This window comes from Microcaecilia unicolor, chromosome 5, assembly GCF_901765095.1.
Source record: "Microcaecilia unicolor chromosome 5, aMicUni1.1, whole genome shotgun sequence".
Lineage (NCBI taxonomy): Eukaryota > Metazoa > Chordata > Amphibia > Gymnophiona > Siphonopidae > Microcaecilia > Microcaecilia unicolor.
The window spans coordinates 168,319,280-168,338,100 of record NC_044035.1 but is presented as its reverse complement, the minus strand read 5'-3'; the positions used below and the strand labels follow the sequence as shown (position 1 = coordinate 168,338,100).

General features: G+C 43.9%; 1 protein-coding gene across 1 annotated transcript in view; it reads left to right on the top strand.

Moving 5' to 3' along the window:
* Positions 1-336, top strand: part of CNGB1 (cyclic nucleotide gated channel subunit beta 1) — a 143,467-nt gene extending 143,131 nt beyond the window's left edge. Inside the window, exon 17 of the mRNA XM_030205000.1 lies at positions 79-336. Coding sequence (XP_030060860.1) covers positions 79-336 — 258 coding nt within the window. The remainder of the gene's footprint in view (positions 1-78) is intronic.
* The last annotated feature ends 18,485 nt before the right edge of the window (positions 337-18,821 follow it).

The following is an 18,821-nucleotide window of genomic DNA, read 5'->3' as shown; positions in this document are numbered from 1 at the left end:
GTTTGTACCTCATGCTATTATGCAAAAACGTTTAAGCCGCTTTTTAAAAAATCACATCTGCATGTTTTTGCATTGCAGCCTTCCACTTCCAGCCCAGTCGCACCAGCATCCCCAATGCATCGGCGTTCTGCTCCCCAGAAGAAACTAAAAGATGATGATGGAGCAGACATTATTTCAAAGTCTTCGGAGAATTCTGTCTTCATTAGCATGAGTCCTACTGCTCAAAAGGACGAGCACGTTCTAACCGTGGAGGTCCCTGTTCAAGAAGAAGGCAAAAAGAAGGAAGAGGAGAAGAAAAAAGAAGAGGGGAAGAAAAAGGAAGCGGGGAAGAAATAGGGAGAGAGAGGGCAGCACATCGCTATAGAATAAACATTGTGTCAGGACGTTCCAGCTCTATTGATTAGCAAGCCTTTTACAGAAGTTTTCTATTTGTTCCAGGACCAAACTCCCTCGATGGGGACACTTTGAAAGGCCAGTGGCAGCTGGCAAGTCCATGGGTGCAAGCTCATTTTTAAAGGTAGATTTTTCCCACTGAATGAGTGGAGCTGGACGACATTGCAAATACAGATGGCACCCATGGGGCTGCACAGTATGCACAGGGATTTGAAAATCAAATCAGTGTGTAATTTCTCTTCTCTACCTGAGCTCCTGTCTGTTTATATTTTATTTATTTATTTATTTTGATGTATTAACCCTCTTTCCAAAGATACTCAATGTGGCGGTAGAAGTGGCTGCACTGTGAAGTATTTATTTCTAGCCACTGAAGGGAAGCCAAATTTGAGCCTGGGGAATTTCATTTAGCCAGATAATTATTTTTATCTTTTGAATTTATTTTCAACTCTCCCCTATCCCCTACGAAACTTACAGGTCTGCATGTACTGTTCCCTGTAGATGGGTAATGGTGGTTTTCAAAGCAGCTTTCCCCATCTACCCTTGGAAATCCCTTTGAATTCTGCCTGCCGAAGACATAATTCAAAAACCCTGCAATGCCAGTGCCTGATAATCACAAACAAGTCTGGTGTTCAAGGTAAACAAAATATGCTAATTAATCTCTTTCTAGCTAAGTACAAGCAAATATGCCTTATAACTATTAAGAACCAGACTAATTATGATCATCAACAATCATGGTTCAAAACCCTTGGAAGAGAGTGTAAGTCAGAAGGAATTTTCATGTATATAGAAATTTTGGGGTCAATTTTCAAATGGAACACCCAGCAACATTTGGCTGGGCGTCTATAAGATCAGCCTATATTAGGTACATTTTCAGTGGCATCACATGTGTACTGTGCACAGCTGAAAATAAGTGCTTACTCTAAGTGTATACTTAGCCCTCTACTCTAGACGCCTAGGCACCAATATTAAGCATGTATGCGTCTAAAACAGGGGTCCTCAAATCCACTTCTCGAGGTCCACAGCTCAGCCTGGCTTTCAGGATTTTCTTATTGACTATGGATGAGATCTATTTGCATTCACTGTTTCTATTGCATGCAAAGTATCTCATCCATATTCATTGTAGAAATCCTGAAAGCCAGGCTGGGTTGTGGTCCTCAAGGACTGGATTTGAGGACCCCTGGTCCAAAGTCTATGTTTGTCCCAGAGTTTCCAAGTTTTGGCACATCAAAACCAAATGTATACCTTAAGGCGGCAATTCTAAAAATTTAGGCACTAAAATACAGGGTGCTATAGCGCAAATTCTATAGTAGCATGTGGGTGCCCAGATTCCATTATAGAACAGAATGTAAGTCGGCATCTGCATGCCAACATTTAAAAGCCAGATGTAAATGTTAGCTTGTATGTGTTCTATAAGTTACACACATAAGTGTGAGACCCCACCCCCTATGTGTCTGCCCCCTAGACAGCTGCATAGGTTGCGCTAAGCTTCTATAGTAGTACTTAGCACCCAGCTGGGACTTAAGTATTTGAATATTACTTTCATGCACTTAAGTGCTAGAATTCTATAATCTTAGTGGACAGATGATTCATACATTTGGGTGATAAGATGATAGAAATAGAGAGTAAATGTATAAACGGAGTGAAGGAGTGGTCTAATGGTTAGCGCAGTGGGTTGTGGATTTGGGGGAACCAGGTTCAATTCCCACTGCTGCCTGACAGTTGAGATCCTTGGGAACCGGGTTCAATTCCGTCTGCAGCTCCATGTGACCTTGGGTAAGTCATTTAACCCTCCATTGCCCAGGTACCACTTAGATTGTGAGCCCATTTGGAGCAGCGCCAGTACCTGTAAGAAACTGTAAACCACTTTGATCTAGGCTTAAATAAATAAAAGTGCTCCATATTGGTGTATAGTGGGCCCTGCCCTCAGAGCATTCCTTCCATGCCCCGTTTTCTGCCCCTAGGCATATACTGGAGTGTACCTAGACGTCTGGCACAGCATCAAATATACAAGTTGACCAAAGGATGAATCCAATGCTGGAGATAGTGCTAAAAAACTCTTTATTAATTGCTTGAACAAAAGGACCCGACATGGTCTGTGTTTTGGCATCACAAAATGCCTGCCTCAGGAGTCACAATGGTGTACAAACAAAACTGCCTGAAGGCATCCACTCTTTGACTTTTTTTTTCTGATTTCTTTTTATTCAATTGATGAGGAAAAGTGATTCATTAAGCTGCAGGGAAAAAATGAAGAGATCCCTCACTGGAGGGATCTCTTCATTTTTTTCCCTGCAACTTAATGAATCCTCCTCCTCATCAATGGAATAAAAAGAAATTGGAACAAGACAAAAGAAAAGCATCAAAAGCGGATGCCTTCGGGCAGTTTTGTTTGTACACTGTTATCCTTGAACACCACTGTGACCCCTGAGGCAGGCGTTTTGTGACGCCAAAATATGGACCATGTCGGGTCCTTTTGTTCAAGCAAAAGAGTTTTTTAGTACTATCTCCAGCATTGAATTCATCCTTTAGTCATCCTCTACTCCTGTTTGATTGGATTATCTAATGCAGAGGTCCTTCCTGTTTGCTGTTCCTCAAACATATCAGTGGCATTTGAAAACTGTCCTAGTTATAATTGAAGTCCAGGGTCTTGATTAGCTAAAAGTCAATCAGACAGGTTACTCCTGCCCAGACAATGGCATCAGTTACAGGCTTCAGTCCAATAATCTGCATTCTGTAGTTTCTTAAGTGGCTACTGTACTACTGGCTACAATTGTAGCTGACATTAGTGAACTCACTGCATATTGTATGTTTTTAAAGCAAAATATAGTTGTCTACCTGTAAAGAAAATAAACTACAGATGATATTTGAATTAAATATGGCTTTTCTTTCTACTTCTTCTAAATGAGATGATCCAGGAGTTAAAGGCATTCAGAATAATATGGTTGATGCGTAAAAATATGTAAATTCACAGGACGTGATTGACATTTTTTTCTCACATGTACAGCAGGGGTTCTCAACTCTCAGGACACATCTAGTTATTCAGAATTTTTAGGATAGCCACAATGAATATGCATGAGATTGATTTACATGCAATGGTAGTAGTGTATTCAAATTTATCTGATGCATATTCATTCTGGGTATCTTGAAAAACTGAGTGGCTGGATGTGTCCCGAGGACTGAAAAAAGATATAGCAGAATTAGAAAACGTTCAAAGAGTGACCAAAATGATAAAGGGGATGGATCTCCTCTCATATGAGGAAAGGCTAAAGAGGTTAGGGCTCTTCGGCTTGGAAAAGAGACGGATGAGGGGAGATATGATTGAGGTCTACAAAATCCTGAGTGGTGTAGAACGAGTAGAAGTAAATCGATTTAATAAATCGATTTTTTACTCGTTCCAAAAGTACAAAGACTAGGGGACACTCGAGGAAGTTGCATGGAAATACTTTTACAACAAATAGGAGGAAATATTTTTTCAGTCAACGAATAGTTAAGCTCTGGAACTCTTTGCCGGAGGATGTGGTAACAGCAGTTAGTGTATCTGGATTTAAAAAAGGTTTGGACAATTCCTGGAGGAAAAGTCCATAGTCTGCTATTGACACAGATATGGGAAGCAACTGCTTACCCTGGGATTTGTAGTATGGAGTATTGCCACAATTTGGGTTTCTGCCAGGTATTTGTGAGCTGGCTTGGCCACTGTTTGGAAAACTGGATACTGGGCTAGATGGACCATTGGTGTGACCCAGTATGGCTAACTCTTATGTTCTAACCCCTGCTGTACAGGCAATTGGAAAGCATTTCTGTTTTGGTTTGCCTTCCCTTTCCTACCATGAGGGCATAAGATACCAAAACAAAACAAAATCGTATGGTTAATTAAGACCTAGTTCCTAGCTCAGTGTTTCCCAACTGGACGTACGCCTAGCCAGTTCAGTTTTCAAGATAACCACAATGAATATGCATGAGATACATTTACATACACTGAAGGCCAATTGTATGCAAAAATCTCTTATGTATATTCATTGTGGCAATCCTGGAAACCTATTGGCTATGTGTGCCTCCGGAAGAGATCTCAGAAGCACTTCCTTAGCTAATGGGCTACTTACTTGCAAAAGCAGCCTAAAATATGCATCTATGAACAGACATGTCCATATAAAAAGGACAGATGCTGAGTTTCATCCCACTTTCCATTAGAGTTTAAGGACATTTCATGAGGAACATGAGGACCCTGTGAGTAGTAAGTTTTTTTTAAGGATCATGCTATGTGCACACTATGGATGTGTGACCTCCAGGAAGTAGGCTCCTTTATTTCCCAATGGAATGTCTTGCGCCAAAGAGAAGATACATGGGGGTGAACGGGTACCTACTTAGCTGCTGTTTTAGAAAGAAATGATGATGCCCACTTTTCTTTATAAAATGCCAGTGTAAGTGACAGGTGTGGACATTTACACCAGCCCTAGGGCAGGTGTAACTGTTCAGATCAATATTTGTCATGTATGCACCTAAATGATAGTGTTTCATAAGCTACACGCATACTTGTACTTGTGCACTATGCCCAAACTTCACATCTGTGCACACTCACTGTATCTATTTTTCAAATAGTCAGAATTCTATAATAGGTTATTTATGTGTGCATGTTGCCACATCCGCGTGTAAATTATTAAAATACATGTATCACTTAAAGTAAATGCCCCCTTATAGCAGGGGTGTTCCAAGGCAATCTGCTGCCCCCGCCTGCACCAGTTCTGGCATCTCCCTCCTTTCCTCCCCAACCCTCTTCCCCGTGTTTCCCTTATTTTTTTTCCAAAAGGAAGCAGCAACAACGATTCCCATAGGCTGCCCTGCCGCAGTGCCGCTGGCACCGGCCTCTTCACTGTACTGCATTCCACCTCTAAGGAAACAGGAAGTTAAATCAAGAGGCATGCCACAGTAGGGAGAGGAAGCTGGTGCCGGTGGCGGGGCAGCCTATGGAAATCGCTGCCACTGCCACCTTTTGGAAAAGGAAAAAAAATAAGGCAAATGTGGGGAAGAGGGTTGAGGAGGGGAGAGTGCCGCTCCTGGAGGGTGCCACCTGAGGCCCCTGACTCAGTTGGCCTAATGGTAGGGCCGCCACTGCCTTATAGAATTACCCCTATCCTGTCTACATCAAGGTGCAGAAGCCAGTGTCACTAGAAGTCATGTCATTGTTATTGTCCTTAAAAGATTCAACAAAGTAGTATTCTTCACTGTATGGTCCAGGGGCCAGTGTCAGCTCTTATCAGCCTAAAGTACAGATTCCTGAGTCTTCCCTCAATACACCCGCCCCTCTTGCCTTCTTTGGAGACTTGCTGTTGCCCTTACCTCCAAAACAATTGTTCTGTGTTCTACTTAAATCACATCAGTTTAAACTGTACTGCCCAAATTTCTACAGTGTTCTTGTGAGACTGAAAGTAGTGTGGGAGTTCATGTATCATGTAGTTCAAACTCACTGACAGCTGTGCGGTGCTGGATTAAAACAGAACAGGCATTTAAAAAATGGTGTTGCCAATGAACTTCTGGAGAAAGTTGGGAAGGGATTAGAAAATTGAGGAGGGAGGACCAGCTTGAAGGAGATGAGGTTGGAGCAGGGACGTAGCCAGAGCTGAGGATGCGTGGGAGAGCCTGCATTTGTAGCCAAAGCATGCTTCCTGAATTAAGTGCTGGAATCGTGCAGGAGATGTCTTCAGCTGGCATGGCTCGGCAACCCCGCTAGCCATTAAAGCAGAGGGAGCTGAGCTGAAGGTGAGGGCCCCCCCCCCCCCCCCCCTTGGCTATGCCACTGGATTGGAGCCAGAATGGTGGGTAGGGATTGAGACTGGGATGGAGTTGGCAGAGTGTGTGTGTTTTGGAAATATTGTGTATGGGAGAGAGGAGCTGGAGAAAGAGAGTGTCTGGTGGGAGGAGAGCATGAGGAGAGATGGCCTGGGGGGCAAGGACAGAGTGTGTCTGGCAAGGAGATGGGCTTTGGGAGGAAGGGAGGCAGTAGACTTTGTTTTAATACATGGGGAAGGGAGTAGTCTTTGTTTTAATACAAGCAACATTTTGAATGTGGTTGTGAAAGCAGATTGCATAAGGTCTTCCAGACAGTTTTGTGCAATCATCCAATCGACCTTCAGTGAAGAGTGCAGTGAAAAAGTGAAGTAGTGATGGAGCACAGCAGTAGTGGTGAAGTGAAAGAACACAAGGACCTGGAGTATGGTGTGATTGGTGCAACAGAGGAGTTCAAGTACAACATGGTGGATCTCAGATGTGGAGCTTAAAGCCACTATTGAGGTGAAAGAGCAGAGAAAGAGGGTGTATGGTATCAATGTGGTGAAGGCAATGTAGCACAATGGATATGATTGCAAACTAGTTCTGTCACACCAGCTCAAGCTAATACATTCTTGGACTATCCCACTGTCTTTATCTATTAAGGAAACTTGTACTACAAGTCCATGCACACATGAAAGTAAAGCCAGGACAGATAACCTTGACCAACAGATACTGAATCAGTTGGCAACCTTTGCAGTGGAGAAAGACAAGAAGGGGAAGTGTGATGCCAACCTTCCAGTGGAGGAACAGAGGGAGGTAAAGCATGGTGCAGCACGGGGCTGTCAGCATAGTGAAGGAGCTCTGCGATTCTGCGATGTGGCATATGGAAAGGCCAATGCCTGACACATAGGAAATGTATCTCTCACACTACAAAGAATAGATTTTACATTTTATTATAAACATATGCAATAATTTTTGACATAACAGTCCAAAATATCAATAATAACTTATTTCACTAAAAAGCTCTCTGGATCTATTTATTATACAAGTATGGTTCATACACACTCTCTCACGGAAGAGAGTGTGTATGAGCAACTTGAAAATCTAAAGGTGGACAAAGCCGTGGGACCGGACGGGATCCACCCCAGGATATTGAGGGAGATCAGAGAGGTTCTGGCGGGTCCTCTTAAAGATTTGTTTAATAAATCCTTGGAGACGGGAGAGGTTCCGTGGGATTGGAGAACAGCGGATGTGGTCCCTCTTCACAAAAGTGGTGATAGGGAAGAAGCTGGAAACTACAGGCCAGTAAGCCTCACTTCAGTTATTGGAAAAGTAATGGAAGCGAGGCTGAAGGAAAGGATAGTGAATTTCCTGGAAGCCAATAAGTTGCAAGATCCGAGACAACATGGTTTATCAAAGGTAAATAGTGCTAAACAGGACGTCAGACTCACAGAAATAGAACGAAGCCTTGCGCCGGAAGAAGAGGACCTCGGTTGGTGGGGGTTGGGGTCCCCCACCAGCAAAGGTGGCGACAGCGGGGGAGGGTTGGCGGCGGGAGGGGAGAGTCCTAGAGGGTCGTCGGCAGGAGGGTCCAGGGCCAAATCTATGGGGGCCCAGGCTCCCATAGCCCCACATAGCTACGCTACTGTCTCAAACTAGTCAACGTACTAAAATTACTCACTGCGTGTATTCATATGAAAGAAGTAGACCATCAGGCTCATTTTCGAAAGAGATGGACGTCCAAAAAGTGATATAAATCGGCACTTGGACGTCCATCTCACAGAAAACGTCCAAATCGGTATAATCAAAACCGCATTTTGGACGTCTTTCTCGGAAGTCCGTCGCAAGGACATCCAAATCTCAAGGGGGCGTATCAGAGGCGTTTTCAAGGTGGGACTTGGGCGTTCCTAAGACTTGGACGGCTTTGAGCCATAATGGAACAAAGCAAAAATGTCCAGCACTAGGACGTTTTGAGCTGGACCTGTTCTTATTACGAATAAGGCACAAAAAGCTGCCCCAAATGACCAGATGACCACTGGAGGGAATCGGGGATGACCTCCCCTTACACCCCCAGTGGTCACTAACCCCCTCCTGCCCCCAAAAAGTGTGTTGAAGAACATTACTTGCCAGCCTCAGATGTCATATTCAGGTCCATGACAACAGTATGCAGGTCCCTGGAGTATTTTAGTGCACTTCAGACAGGTGGACCCAGGCCCATCCCCCCACTACCTGTTACACTTATGCAGGAAACTGTGAGCCCTCCAAACCCACCTGAAACCCACTGTACCCACATAGAGCTGCCCCCTTCACCTGTAAGGGCTATGGTAGTGGTGTACAGTTGGGGGTAGTGGGTTTGGGGGGGCTCAGCACACAAGGTAAGGGAGCATTTTATGAAGTCCACTGCAGTGCCCCCTAGGATGCCCGATTGCTGACCTGGCATGTCATGGGGATCAGTCTACTAAAAATGCTGGCTCCTCCCACATCCAAATGGCTTGACTTTGGACGTTTTAAACATGGACGTCTTTCTTTCAAAAAATGGACGAAAATCAAAGACGTCAAATTCGCAAAATGTCCAAATCCAAGAACGTCCATGGTATTTTTTAACACAAAAAATGGACATCCATCTTTTTCAAAAATGACCTCCCCGCCTCAGAATTTGGACGTCTTTGTAAAACGTCCAAATTCTGATTTAGACATTTCTTGCGAAAATGCCCCTCAGTGTATCTAAATAAAATGCAGACAGACCTTCAAGATTGCAAATTATCACTGTCAACTGCTGAGCAAGGTGTAAATAGAAACAACAAACATAGTTTGAAATGTCTATATGCAAATGTCAGAAGACTAAGAAATAAGAAGGGAGAGTTGGAATATATTGAACTAAATGAAAAATTAGATATAATAGGCATCTCTGAGTCCTGGTGGAAGGAGGATAACCAGTGGGACACTGTCATACCAGGGTACAAATTATTTTGTAGTGATAGGGTGGATCAAATTGGTGGAGGGGTAGCATTGTATGTTAAGGAGGGTCTTGAATCGAATAGACTAAAAATTTTACAGGACATAAAACACATCTTGGAATCCCTGTGGACTGACATTCCATGTGTAAAGAGGAAAAGAACAGTGATAGGAGTGTACTACCGTCCGCTCAGCTTGGAGAAAAGGCGGCTGAGGGGAGATATGATAGAGGTCTATAAGATAATGAGTGGAATGGAATGGGTTGATGTGGAGCATCTGTTTACGCTTTCCAAAAATACTAGGACAAGGGGGCATGCGATGAAGCTGCAGTGTGGCAAATTTAAAACGAATCGGAGGAAATTTTTCTTCACTCAACACGTAGTTAAACTCTAGAATTCGCTGCCGGAAAAGGTGGTTAAGGCGGTTAACTTAGCAGACTTCAAAAAAAGGGTTGGACGGCTTCCTGGAGGATAAAGCCATAGAATGTTATTGAATGGACGAGGGAATACAGTGTTTCTAGGATAGGCGGGACAAATTGCTTGTTCTTTTGGCCGCTGTCGGTGACACGGTGCTGGGCTCGATGGATCCTTGGTCTGTCCCAGCATGGCGATGCTTATGTCCAAGAGGAACAGACAGATGTAGAAATGTTATCAGAAATTAGGGAGGCTAACAAACTGGGGAACACAATAATAATGGGTGATTTCAATTTCCCTGATATTGACTGGGTAAATGTAGCATCAGGGCATCCCACGGCAGTAAAATTCCTTGACGAAATCAAAGACTATTTTATGGAGCAGCTGGTACAGGAGCCAACAAGAAGAGGCAAAATTCTAGACCTAGATCTTAGTGGATCGCATGATCTAGATCAGGCGGTAATGGTGCTGGGGCCGCTTGATAACAGTGATCAAAACATGATCAGATTTGATATCAGCACTGGAGTAAGTACACACAGGAAATCCAATATGTTAGCATTTAACTTTCAAAAAGGAGACTATGATAAAATGAGAAGAACTGTGAAAAATAAACTTAGAGCAGCTATGAAGGTCAAAAATTTGCATCGGGTGTAGATACTGTTAAAAAATACCATCCTGGAAGCCCAGGCCAGTTATATTCCATGAATTAAAAAAGGAGGAAGGAAGGCCAAACGAAAGCTGGCATGGTTAAAAAGTGAGGTTAAGAAAGCTATTAGAGCTAAAGGAAAATCCTTCAGAAAATGGAAGTAGGATCAGACTGAAAATAATAAGAAACAGTATAAGTCAAATGCAAAGTGCTGATAAGGAAGGCAATGAGAGACTTCGTAAAAAAGATTGCGTTGGAGGCAAAATCACATGGTAAAAATTTTTCTTAGGTATATTAGAAGCAAAAAGCCAGCAAAAGAATCAGTTGGACCGCTAGATGACCAAGGGGTAAAATGGGCACTCAGGGAAGACAAAGCCATAGCAGAGAGATTAAATTAATTCTTTGATTCCGTCTTCACCGAGGAAGATTTGGGAGAAATACCGGTGCCAGAAATGGTATTCAAAGCTGACGGGTCAGAGATACTGAATGAAATCACCTGGACTGGATGGTATTCATCTCAGAGTAATGATTGAATTGAAAAATGAACTTGCAAATAGAATGTTATTATTAGGAAAGGAATGGAAAACAAAAATAAGGGCCTTTGTATCGCTCCATGGTGCAACCACACCTACATAAGTACATAAGTATTGCCATACTGGGACAGACTGAAGGTCCATCAAGCCCAGCATCCTGTTACCAACAGTGGCCAATCCAGGTCACAAGTACCTGGCAAGATCCCAAATACTGTGTGCAATTCTGGTCACCGCATCTCAAAAAAGATGTGGAAGGGCATAATCGAACGGGGACGACCATCTCTAAGGGCGCCCATCTCTAAGGACATCCTGGCGAAGGGGTGGGGAAACTGCTATTATCGAAACAAGATGGGCGTCCATCTTTCATTTCGATAATACGGTCGGGGACGCCCAAATATCAACATTTAGGTCGACTTTAAAGATGGTCGTCCTTAGAGATGGTCGTCCCCGGTTTTCGGCAATAATGGAAACCGAGGACGCTCATCTCAAAAACGATCAAATCCAAGGCATTAGGTCGTGGGAGGAGCCAGCATTCGTAGTGCACTGGTCCCCCTCACATGCCAGTACACCAACCGGGCAACCTAGGGGGCACTGCAGTGGACTTCACAAATTGCTCCCAGGTGCATAGCTCCCTTACCTTCAGTGCTGAGCCCCCCAACCCCCCCCCAAAACCCACTCCCCACAACTGTACACCACTACCATAACCATAAGAGGTGAAGAGGAGCACCTACATGTGGGTACAGTGAGTTTCGGATGGGTTTTGAAGGGCTCACATTTACCACCACAAGTGTAAAAGGTAGGGGGGGATGGGCCTGGGTCCGCCTGTCTGAAGTGCACTGCAGTACCCACTAAAACTGCTCCAGGGACCTGCATACTGCTGTCATGGAGCTGGGTATGACATTTGAGGCTGGCATTGAGGCTGGAAAAACATTTTTTTTGGGGTGGGAGGGGATTGGTGACCACTGGGGGAGTAAGGGGAAGTCATCCCCAATTCCCTCCGGTGGTCATCTGGTCAGTTCGGGCACCTTTTTGAGGCTTGGTCGCAAAAAAAAAATGGACCAAGTAAAGTCGAGCAAATGCTCATCAGGGACGCCCTTCTTTTTTCCATTATCAGTCGAGGACGCCCATCTGTTAAGCACGCCCCAGTCCTGCCTTCGCTACGCCTCCGACACGCCCCAGTGAACTTTGGTTGTCCCCGCGACGGACTGCAGTTGAGGACGCCCAAAATCGGCTTTCGATTATGCCGATTTGGGCAACCCTGAGAGAAGGACGCCCATCTCCCGATTTGTGTCAGAAGATGGGCGCCCTTCTCTTTCGAAAATGCCCCTAATAGTGGTTTTGGAAAAGGTACAGAGAAGGGCAACAAAAATGATAAAGGGGACGGGATGACTGCCCTATGAGGAAAGGCTAAAGCAGCTAGAGCTCTTCAACGTGGAGCAAAGATGGCTGAGGAGTGGCCTAATGGTTAGGGTGGTGGACTTTGGTCCTGAGGAACTGAGTTCAATTCCCACTTCAGGCACAGGCAGCTCCTTGTGACTCTGGGCAAGTCACTTAACCCTCCATTGCCCCAGGTACAAATAAGTACCTGTCAGTAGCGTAGCCAGACCTGACATTTTGGCTGGGCCCAGAGCTAATATTGGCGGGCACAATATATATATATATATATAGGTGGGCTTCTGGGTGGGGATGGGCTCTTCACTGCTGGGCAAAAAAAAGGTATATTTTAATCATTAAATATATACATTTTTTGCCCTAGGCAGTGAAGTGCTTACCCCACCCAGAAATTCCACAACAATAAATTTTAATAGTGCCCACCAGGCCCCAGATAGCTTAATTTTAAAAACAAATTACCATGATAATGTTAAAAATAAGATGCAAAAAAAACCAAAACGCATTTTATTACCTGCTGCTGGGCTGGGCTGGGCTGGGCTGGGCTGGGCTGGCAGCTGCTGCTTGGCAGTAAGTTACCTGGGGCCGGGAGACAGGAGCTCAACTTCGACCAGACCTTTCTTCTGTTTCCACGTTTCCAGGCCAGGGAGGGCAGGGCCAGGCTGAACCCTTCGTACGTGCATGTGGCCATGTGCAGCTTTAGCTTTACTCTACCCTCCCTCAGATGCCACGTCACGTCGAGCGAGAGGAGCCGAGCGAAAGCGAGGCTGAGGCACGCCGCCGCACACAGCCATGTCCGGGACAGGTCATACCGCTACCGTGAATGCAGTGCGACCAACAACGACGCCACCGACGCACTGCCTCTCTCTAAGCCCGAAGGTAGGAGGGCGTGGGCTGATGATGTCTTCTGAGCCTGCCCTGAGCGCAGGTGCCCGCGATGTACGCTAGGGCGCTAGGCTCTGCTGCATGCGGTGTGTGTGCGCGCGCTTGGGTGGTGGGCGGGCCTGAGGACGGAATCGGACGGAGCCTGAGATCAGCTGCCAGAGCGCCGCATGTCAGGTGCTGTCTCTCTGCCGTCACGCTAGGCAGCTAGGCTGCTGCTGCAGTTGTGTGTACGCTGGGTGGGCGGGCCTGGGCTGAAATTGGGTGGCACCCGTAGCTACGCCCCTGGTACCTGTATAGAATATGTAAGCCGCACTGAGCCTGCCATGAGTGGGAAAGTGCGAGGTACAAACGTAACAAAAAAATATATCTTATATAATAAAACTCACCCTCAATGTTCTGAAGACACTGACGTCACTTCCTACCCTCAACATTCTGAAGACACTGACGTCACTTCCTACCCTCAACATTCTGAAGACACTGACGTCACTTACTTCAGGGTTCGTGGTGGTGAAGCCACCAAAATCGCCAAATCTCAGGGCCCTGCCCTCGCATCAAACGTGATGATGTCGAGGGCGGAGCAATGGCGTCACACCAAGGGCGGAGCAAAGGCATACAGTGCATTCAGGAGCTGCGGAGCAATGGCGTCAGAATGACGAAGGGGTCGGTAGGTAGATAGGGAGGGAGAAGGGGGGGTGTTGGGGAGGAAACCCTTGCTAGCGCCCGTTTCATTTGCTCCAGAAACGGGCCTCTTTTACTAGTATATATATATAAAAGAGGTATATAAAATAAATGAGTGGAGTGGAAAGGGTAGACATTAATTGCTTGTTTAATCTTTCCAAAAATACTAGGACTAGGGGGCACACAATGAAGATACAAAGTAGTAAATTTAAAAGAAATCATAGAAAATATTTCTTCATTCAATGTGTAATTAAACTCTGGAATTCACTGCCAAAGAATGTGGTAAAAGCAGTTAGCTTAGCGGGGTTTAAAAAAGGTTCCGATAACTTCCTAAAAGAAAAGCCCATTAGCCATTATTAAGATGGACTTGGGAAAATCTACTGCTTATTTCTAGGATAAGCATAAGCAACATAAAATGTATTGTACTGTTTTGGGATCTTGCCGGGTACTTGTAACTTGGATTGCCCACTGTTGGAAACAGGATGCTGGGCTTGATGGACCTTTGGTCTGTCCCAGTATGTCAACACTTATGTTCTTATGTTAGGTATGTATGTGTCTGTGTATGGGAAAGCAGGGCCAGCACCAGCCATAGATTAGATAGTGCAATGCATCAGGACATTTGCATTAATCTCCGTGCCCCCCCCCCCCCCAACAATGTGGACTATCCTGTATGGATGAAAAATAGGAGAAGTCCAAACTCCACAAAGAAGCAAGAAACAGCAAACAAGGGGTGGAGTAAAAAAAACACATAAAAGAGGTAAGCAATTAAAATCAGCCATTTTATTGAAGGGACCCAATACGGTCACAGTGCTTAGGCTAAAACAGCCTAGATCAGGAGTCTAAAAAGAAACCAAACATGTTTAAACATTGCAATTAATACATGGACAAATAAATAAATAAATAGATGTTATACAAACGTATTTAAAAAAAACAAGCATATCATAAAATTACTAACTACAATGCACAAAAGCAAAATGTAACAACTCTTATGTAACGTATGAAACAATTAAAATGCGGATACATAAGAATGAATAAATAATTAAAAAGAGAGTATGTATTGAATAAATAATGCCAACAGATCGTGATGCAATTGAGGACATTTAAATAGATTCAGTGATGTGAACTGTAAATGATGGCCAAGGAAATGCAAACATTTGAGAAATAAATGAATAAAAGAGGAAGGACATACCAGTAAAACCTTCAACTATCAAACTCTAATTAAGCATACATCTGCACATAAACAGGGAATAAACATTAAAAAAAATCATGTAAAAGAACCTACAAGATGCCAGGCTACAACATATATCAAAATGAAACATAATAACAATGCATAAACAATGTGTGATAAAGAAAACACATAAGTGGAAAGTGAAAAATGGTGAATTGAAGGACACCGTTATGTGGCTAATTTTCAAAGCACTTAGACTTACAAAGTTCCATAGGTTACTATGGAGCCCTTTTACTAAGCTGCAGTAACAGGGGCCCTGTGGCAGCGGCTGTTTTTGCCATGTGCCAGGGCCCCTTTAACCGCAGCACGTAAAAAGCCCCCCCAAAAAGAAATGGCCTTGCGGTAAGTTCACGCTCGCTGAGTGGCCATTTTGAAGGAAGCGCTTACTGTCATACATTGAGGTGGTGGTAAGGGCTCCCATGCTAACCCGGCGGTAACCAGGCAGTGCGCGTTGCTGCCCAATTATTGCCAGGTCTTCAAATACTTCCACTAGCACCAGAAATGCTGCACGCTGGGGGAGGAACTACCGCCGGCACCCGTGTTGGGCTGGGGGTAGTTCCGGATTGCCTTTCAGCAACCCTTTAGTAAAAGGGCCCCTATGTAACATTGTAAGTCTCAGGGGCCCTTTTACTAAGCCGCGTAAGTGTTTACGCACGCCCAACGTGTGCCAAAGTGGAGTTACCATTTGACTACCACGTGGCTCTTGCAGTAATTTTGTTTTTGGTGCGTGTCCGATACACGCATCTGAAAAATATTTTTTTCCAGGTGCGCCAAGTGGCATTTCACGTGCGTAGGTCATTACCGCCCGGATTCTTTACCGCTAAGTCAATGGCTGGCGGTAAGGTCTGAGACCCAAAATGGACGCACAGCAATTTGATTTTGCTGCACATCCATTTTCAGCAAAAAAAAAAAAAGGCCCTTTTTACAGGCGAGCTGAAAAATGGATCGGCACGCACCCAAAACCCGCACCAGTGCTGCAATCCAGAGGTGGCCAGTTCAAATCTCACTGCTGCTCCTTGTGATCTTGGGCAAGTCACTTAACCCTCCATTGCCCAGTGGCGTACCAAGGGGGGGGGCGGTCCGCCCCGGGTGCACGCCGCTGGGGGGGGGGGTGCCGAGCGCCGGTCAGCGTCGTTCGTTTCCATGCTCCCTCTGCCCCAGAACAGGAACTGTTCCGGGGCAGAGGGAGCATGGAAACGAACGACGCTGACCGGCGCTCGGCACCCCCCCCCCAGCGGCATGCACCTGGGGGGGTTCTTTCGTTGGAGTGGGGGGGTGTCCTTTCGCAAAATCTAAATAAATAAAATATATGTAAGATGACAGCCTTAAGAAGGAACAAGCTAGTTCCGTTTCAAGTATGGGCATAGCCTGGTTAGACCACTCTGAGGTGCCCTCCTAGGAACTCTGTTATTCCTCTTTTATAGTAAAAAAATATATATACACTTGGTAGGGAGGGGATATGGATGTTGGGAGGGAGGGGTGGAGGGTGGGGATTTGGCTTGCTGTATTGGGTCATGTACTGAAGAATATCTTATCTGGCGATTAGTGAGATATGGGGGTTTTCAGTATGTTAATAAATAAATAACTAGATAAAGAAAGAAAGAAGAAATAACAGACTGCCTATGAGTGGTCCATCTGTAAAAAGTCAAAAGCTGTTCCAGTTGGATAGGCAGTACCTTAAAAGGTGGACAAAATAATTTTTTTTTTTGCTTTTTAATTTATTTGAAAGCATCCTATATGTAGATATAAATATCATGAAATTAAAACTGAATATTACTAAAACAGCTTCAAAAATTATTGTAGCTGGTGGAAACTGCACTAATAAAGGCTGTATTTTGTGCTCACTTTTCTACACTGTTCTATGCAATACAGTAATACATGACCAAATTTCAGTCAGGATATCCTGTTTACTGATGGGTTCATCTTAACTGATGTTGTAACCTGCTTTGGAAAACTTGGTGTTATAAAGATTGGAAGTAAAATTAAACTTGCCTTTCATTGGGGCACATGGAATCACATGTTCACCTCATCTTTTTTGTACAAATGGATTATTCTGTTTTGAGCATGTTTCAGGGACAAGTGGTTTTCATAAGTCAAAATAATAAAAATAAATATTTTCTTTCATGGAGATATCTCATTTGTTTAAACATAACTAAATGGGCAATAAGCCCCTAATGTCGTCCATTGGCTTTCTTATATTGTGTCCTTGTGATGTGTGCCAAGACTGCAAATATAGTGAAACAGAATAATAGATTTCAGTAACATCCAAAACTTATTAACTTTATAATTGTGTTTGCATTTTGGTAATGGAGAAAATGCTGTTGAAAACTGACTTGAAGAAGAAAAATATATATCACAGAACTGGAAAATGTTAGTACATTTAGACTGACTGGACTTCTGCATGAAGGAGCTCTGCCCTCAATATTTAATATCTTTCTTTTAAATAGTAGTAATAAAATATTAAGTGCATTTTTATAATAAACCACTACTGCATTCCACAAAACAAAAGGAGCAAGTTCCTACAAACCATCTTTCTCTTTTGATCTAGGTACAGGAAAAAAAAGATTTTAAATGCTTCCAGATTTCAATCTAATTCATATTTAATGTGGGATATAACTGCTATAAATAAGTAAATAAATAGATAGGACCTCTGAATATTGAGCACCTGATTCTCATAACATGATGTCTATTTTAGTGGCCCTTTACCGGGAGAAAAAAATCTCTGCACAAATATAACACATGCTAGGGTGTCCCAACCAGCCCCTTCAAATTACACACTGATTACGATTTGTAAACAAATTACTACTCTACCTATGAAAAGTTATTCTGTTATACTTTCTCAGTGTACATCCGTATGCTGCACAAGCTGGCATGTTTGAAAATATAAGTAAGATTAAATAAAAATGCTACCAACAATAAAGAACAACATGGATGCAGCAGCTTATATGTTGTTTACTTTGTTTTGAGTGTACACAGTATTATGGCTGCGCGGGGAAGGGGAAACATAGACTAACCTAAGTGGTTTCAACTTTTGACCTCATGTCATCTCCTGTTCTCAATCAAACCTCCTTGGATTCAACCAGCAGGGAAATGGAGAGGAGATCAGCAATGCCTTTTTCTCTCTTTAGCGCCCCCATGTGTCCAGACTGACTAATAAGCCATAGATGGTTTCTCTCATTAAGGGGCCCTTTTACAAAGGCGCATGAGGGCCTACATGCATCCAGAACGTGCCAAATCGACATTACTACCCAGCTACCACATGCCCCGGATGGTAATTCTGAATTTGGCGTGCGCCAAAACGACGCGGTAGAAAATATTTTCTGTTTTCTACCACGTGATGCTTGCCTAGCAGATGGCAGTGTACGTGCGTTGCATGCCTACCGACTGGGTAGTGCGTGAGACCTTACCGCTAAGTCAGTGGGTGGCGGTAAGGTCTCAGGCCAAAAATGGACGCACCCTGTTTTTTTTTGTCACACGTCCATTTTCCGGACCCTTAAAAAAGGCCCTTTTTCCAGGATGCGCACAAAAGATGCACTCACACTGCTGCAAGCCACTTTTTGCTGCGGTTTAGTAAAAGGGCCCTTATATGGGTAGGTGTGTTGGTCATATGCACATAAAAGAAAAAAAGGACATTTTCCTGCAAATTAAAAACCTGGAGGACATATCTGAAGAAGTCCAAAAGGAGCACATGTCCTCTTAAAAGAGGATGTATGCTAACCCTACCCCAGTGACACTTGAAACAGTGCGCGCAGTTTAATGATGTTTTGATCCCGAGATGCCCTGAAGCAGCCACTTGACGAAACTAGTTGGTGGTATTTATGTTTTGAGCACGCTGAATACAAAAGATAAGTGACATTTTGTTTATGGGCCACCAGTAATTTATCATTTTTTGGGGGAAGTTTTTTTTTTATGTCAGTGAGGTTACTACCCGTTAAATCCTT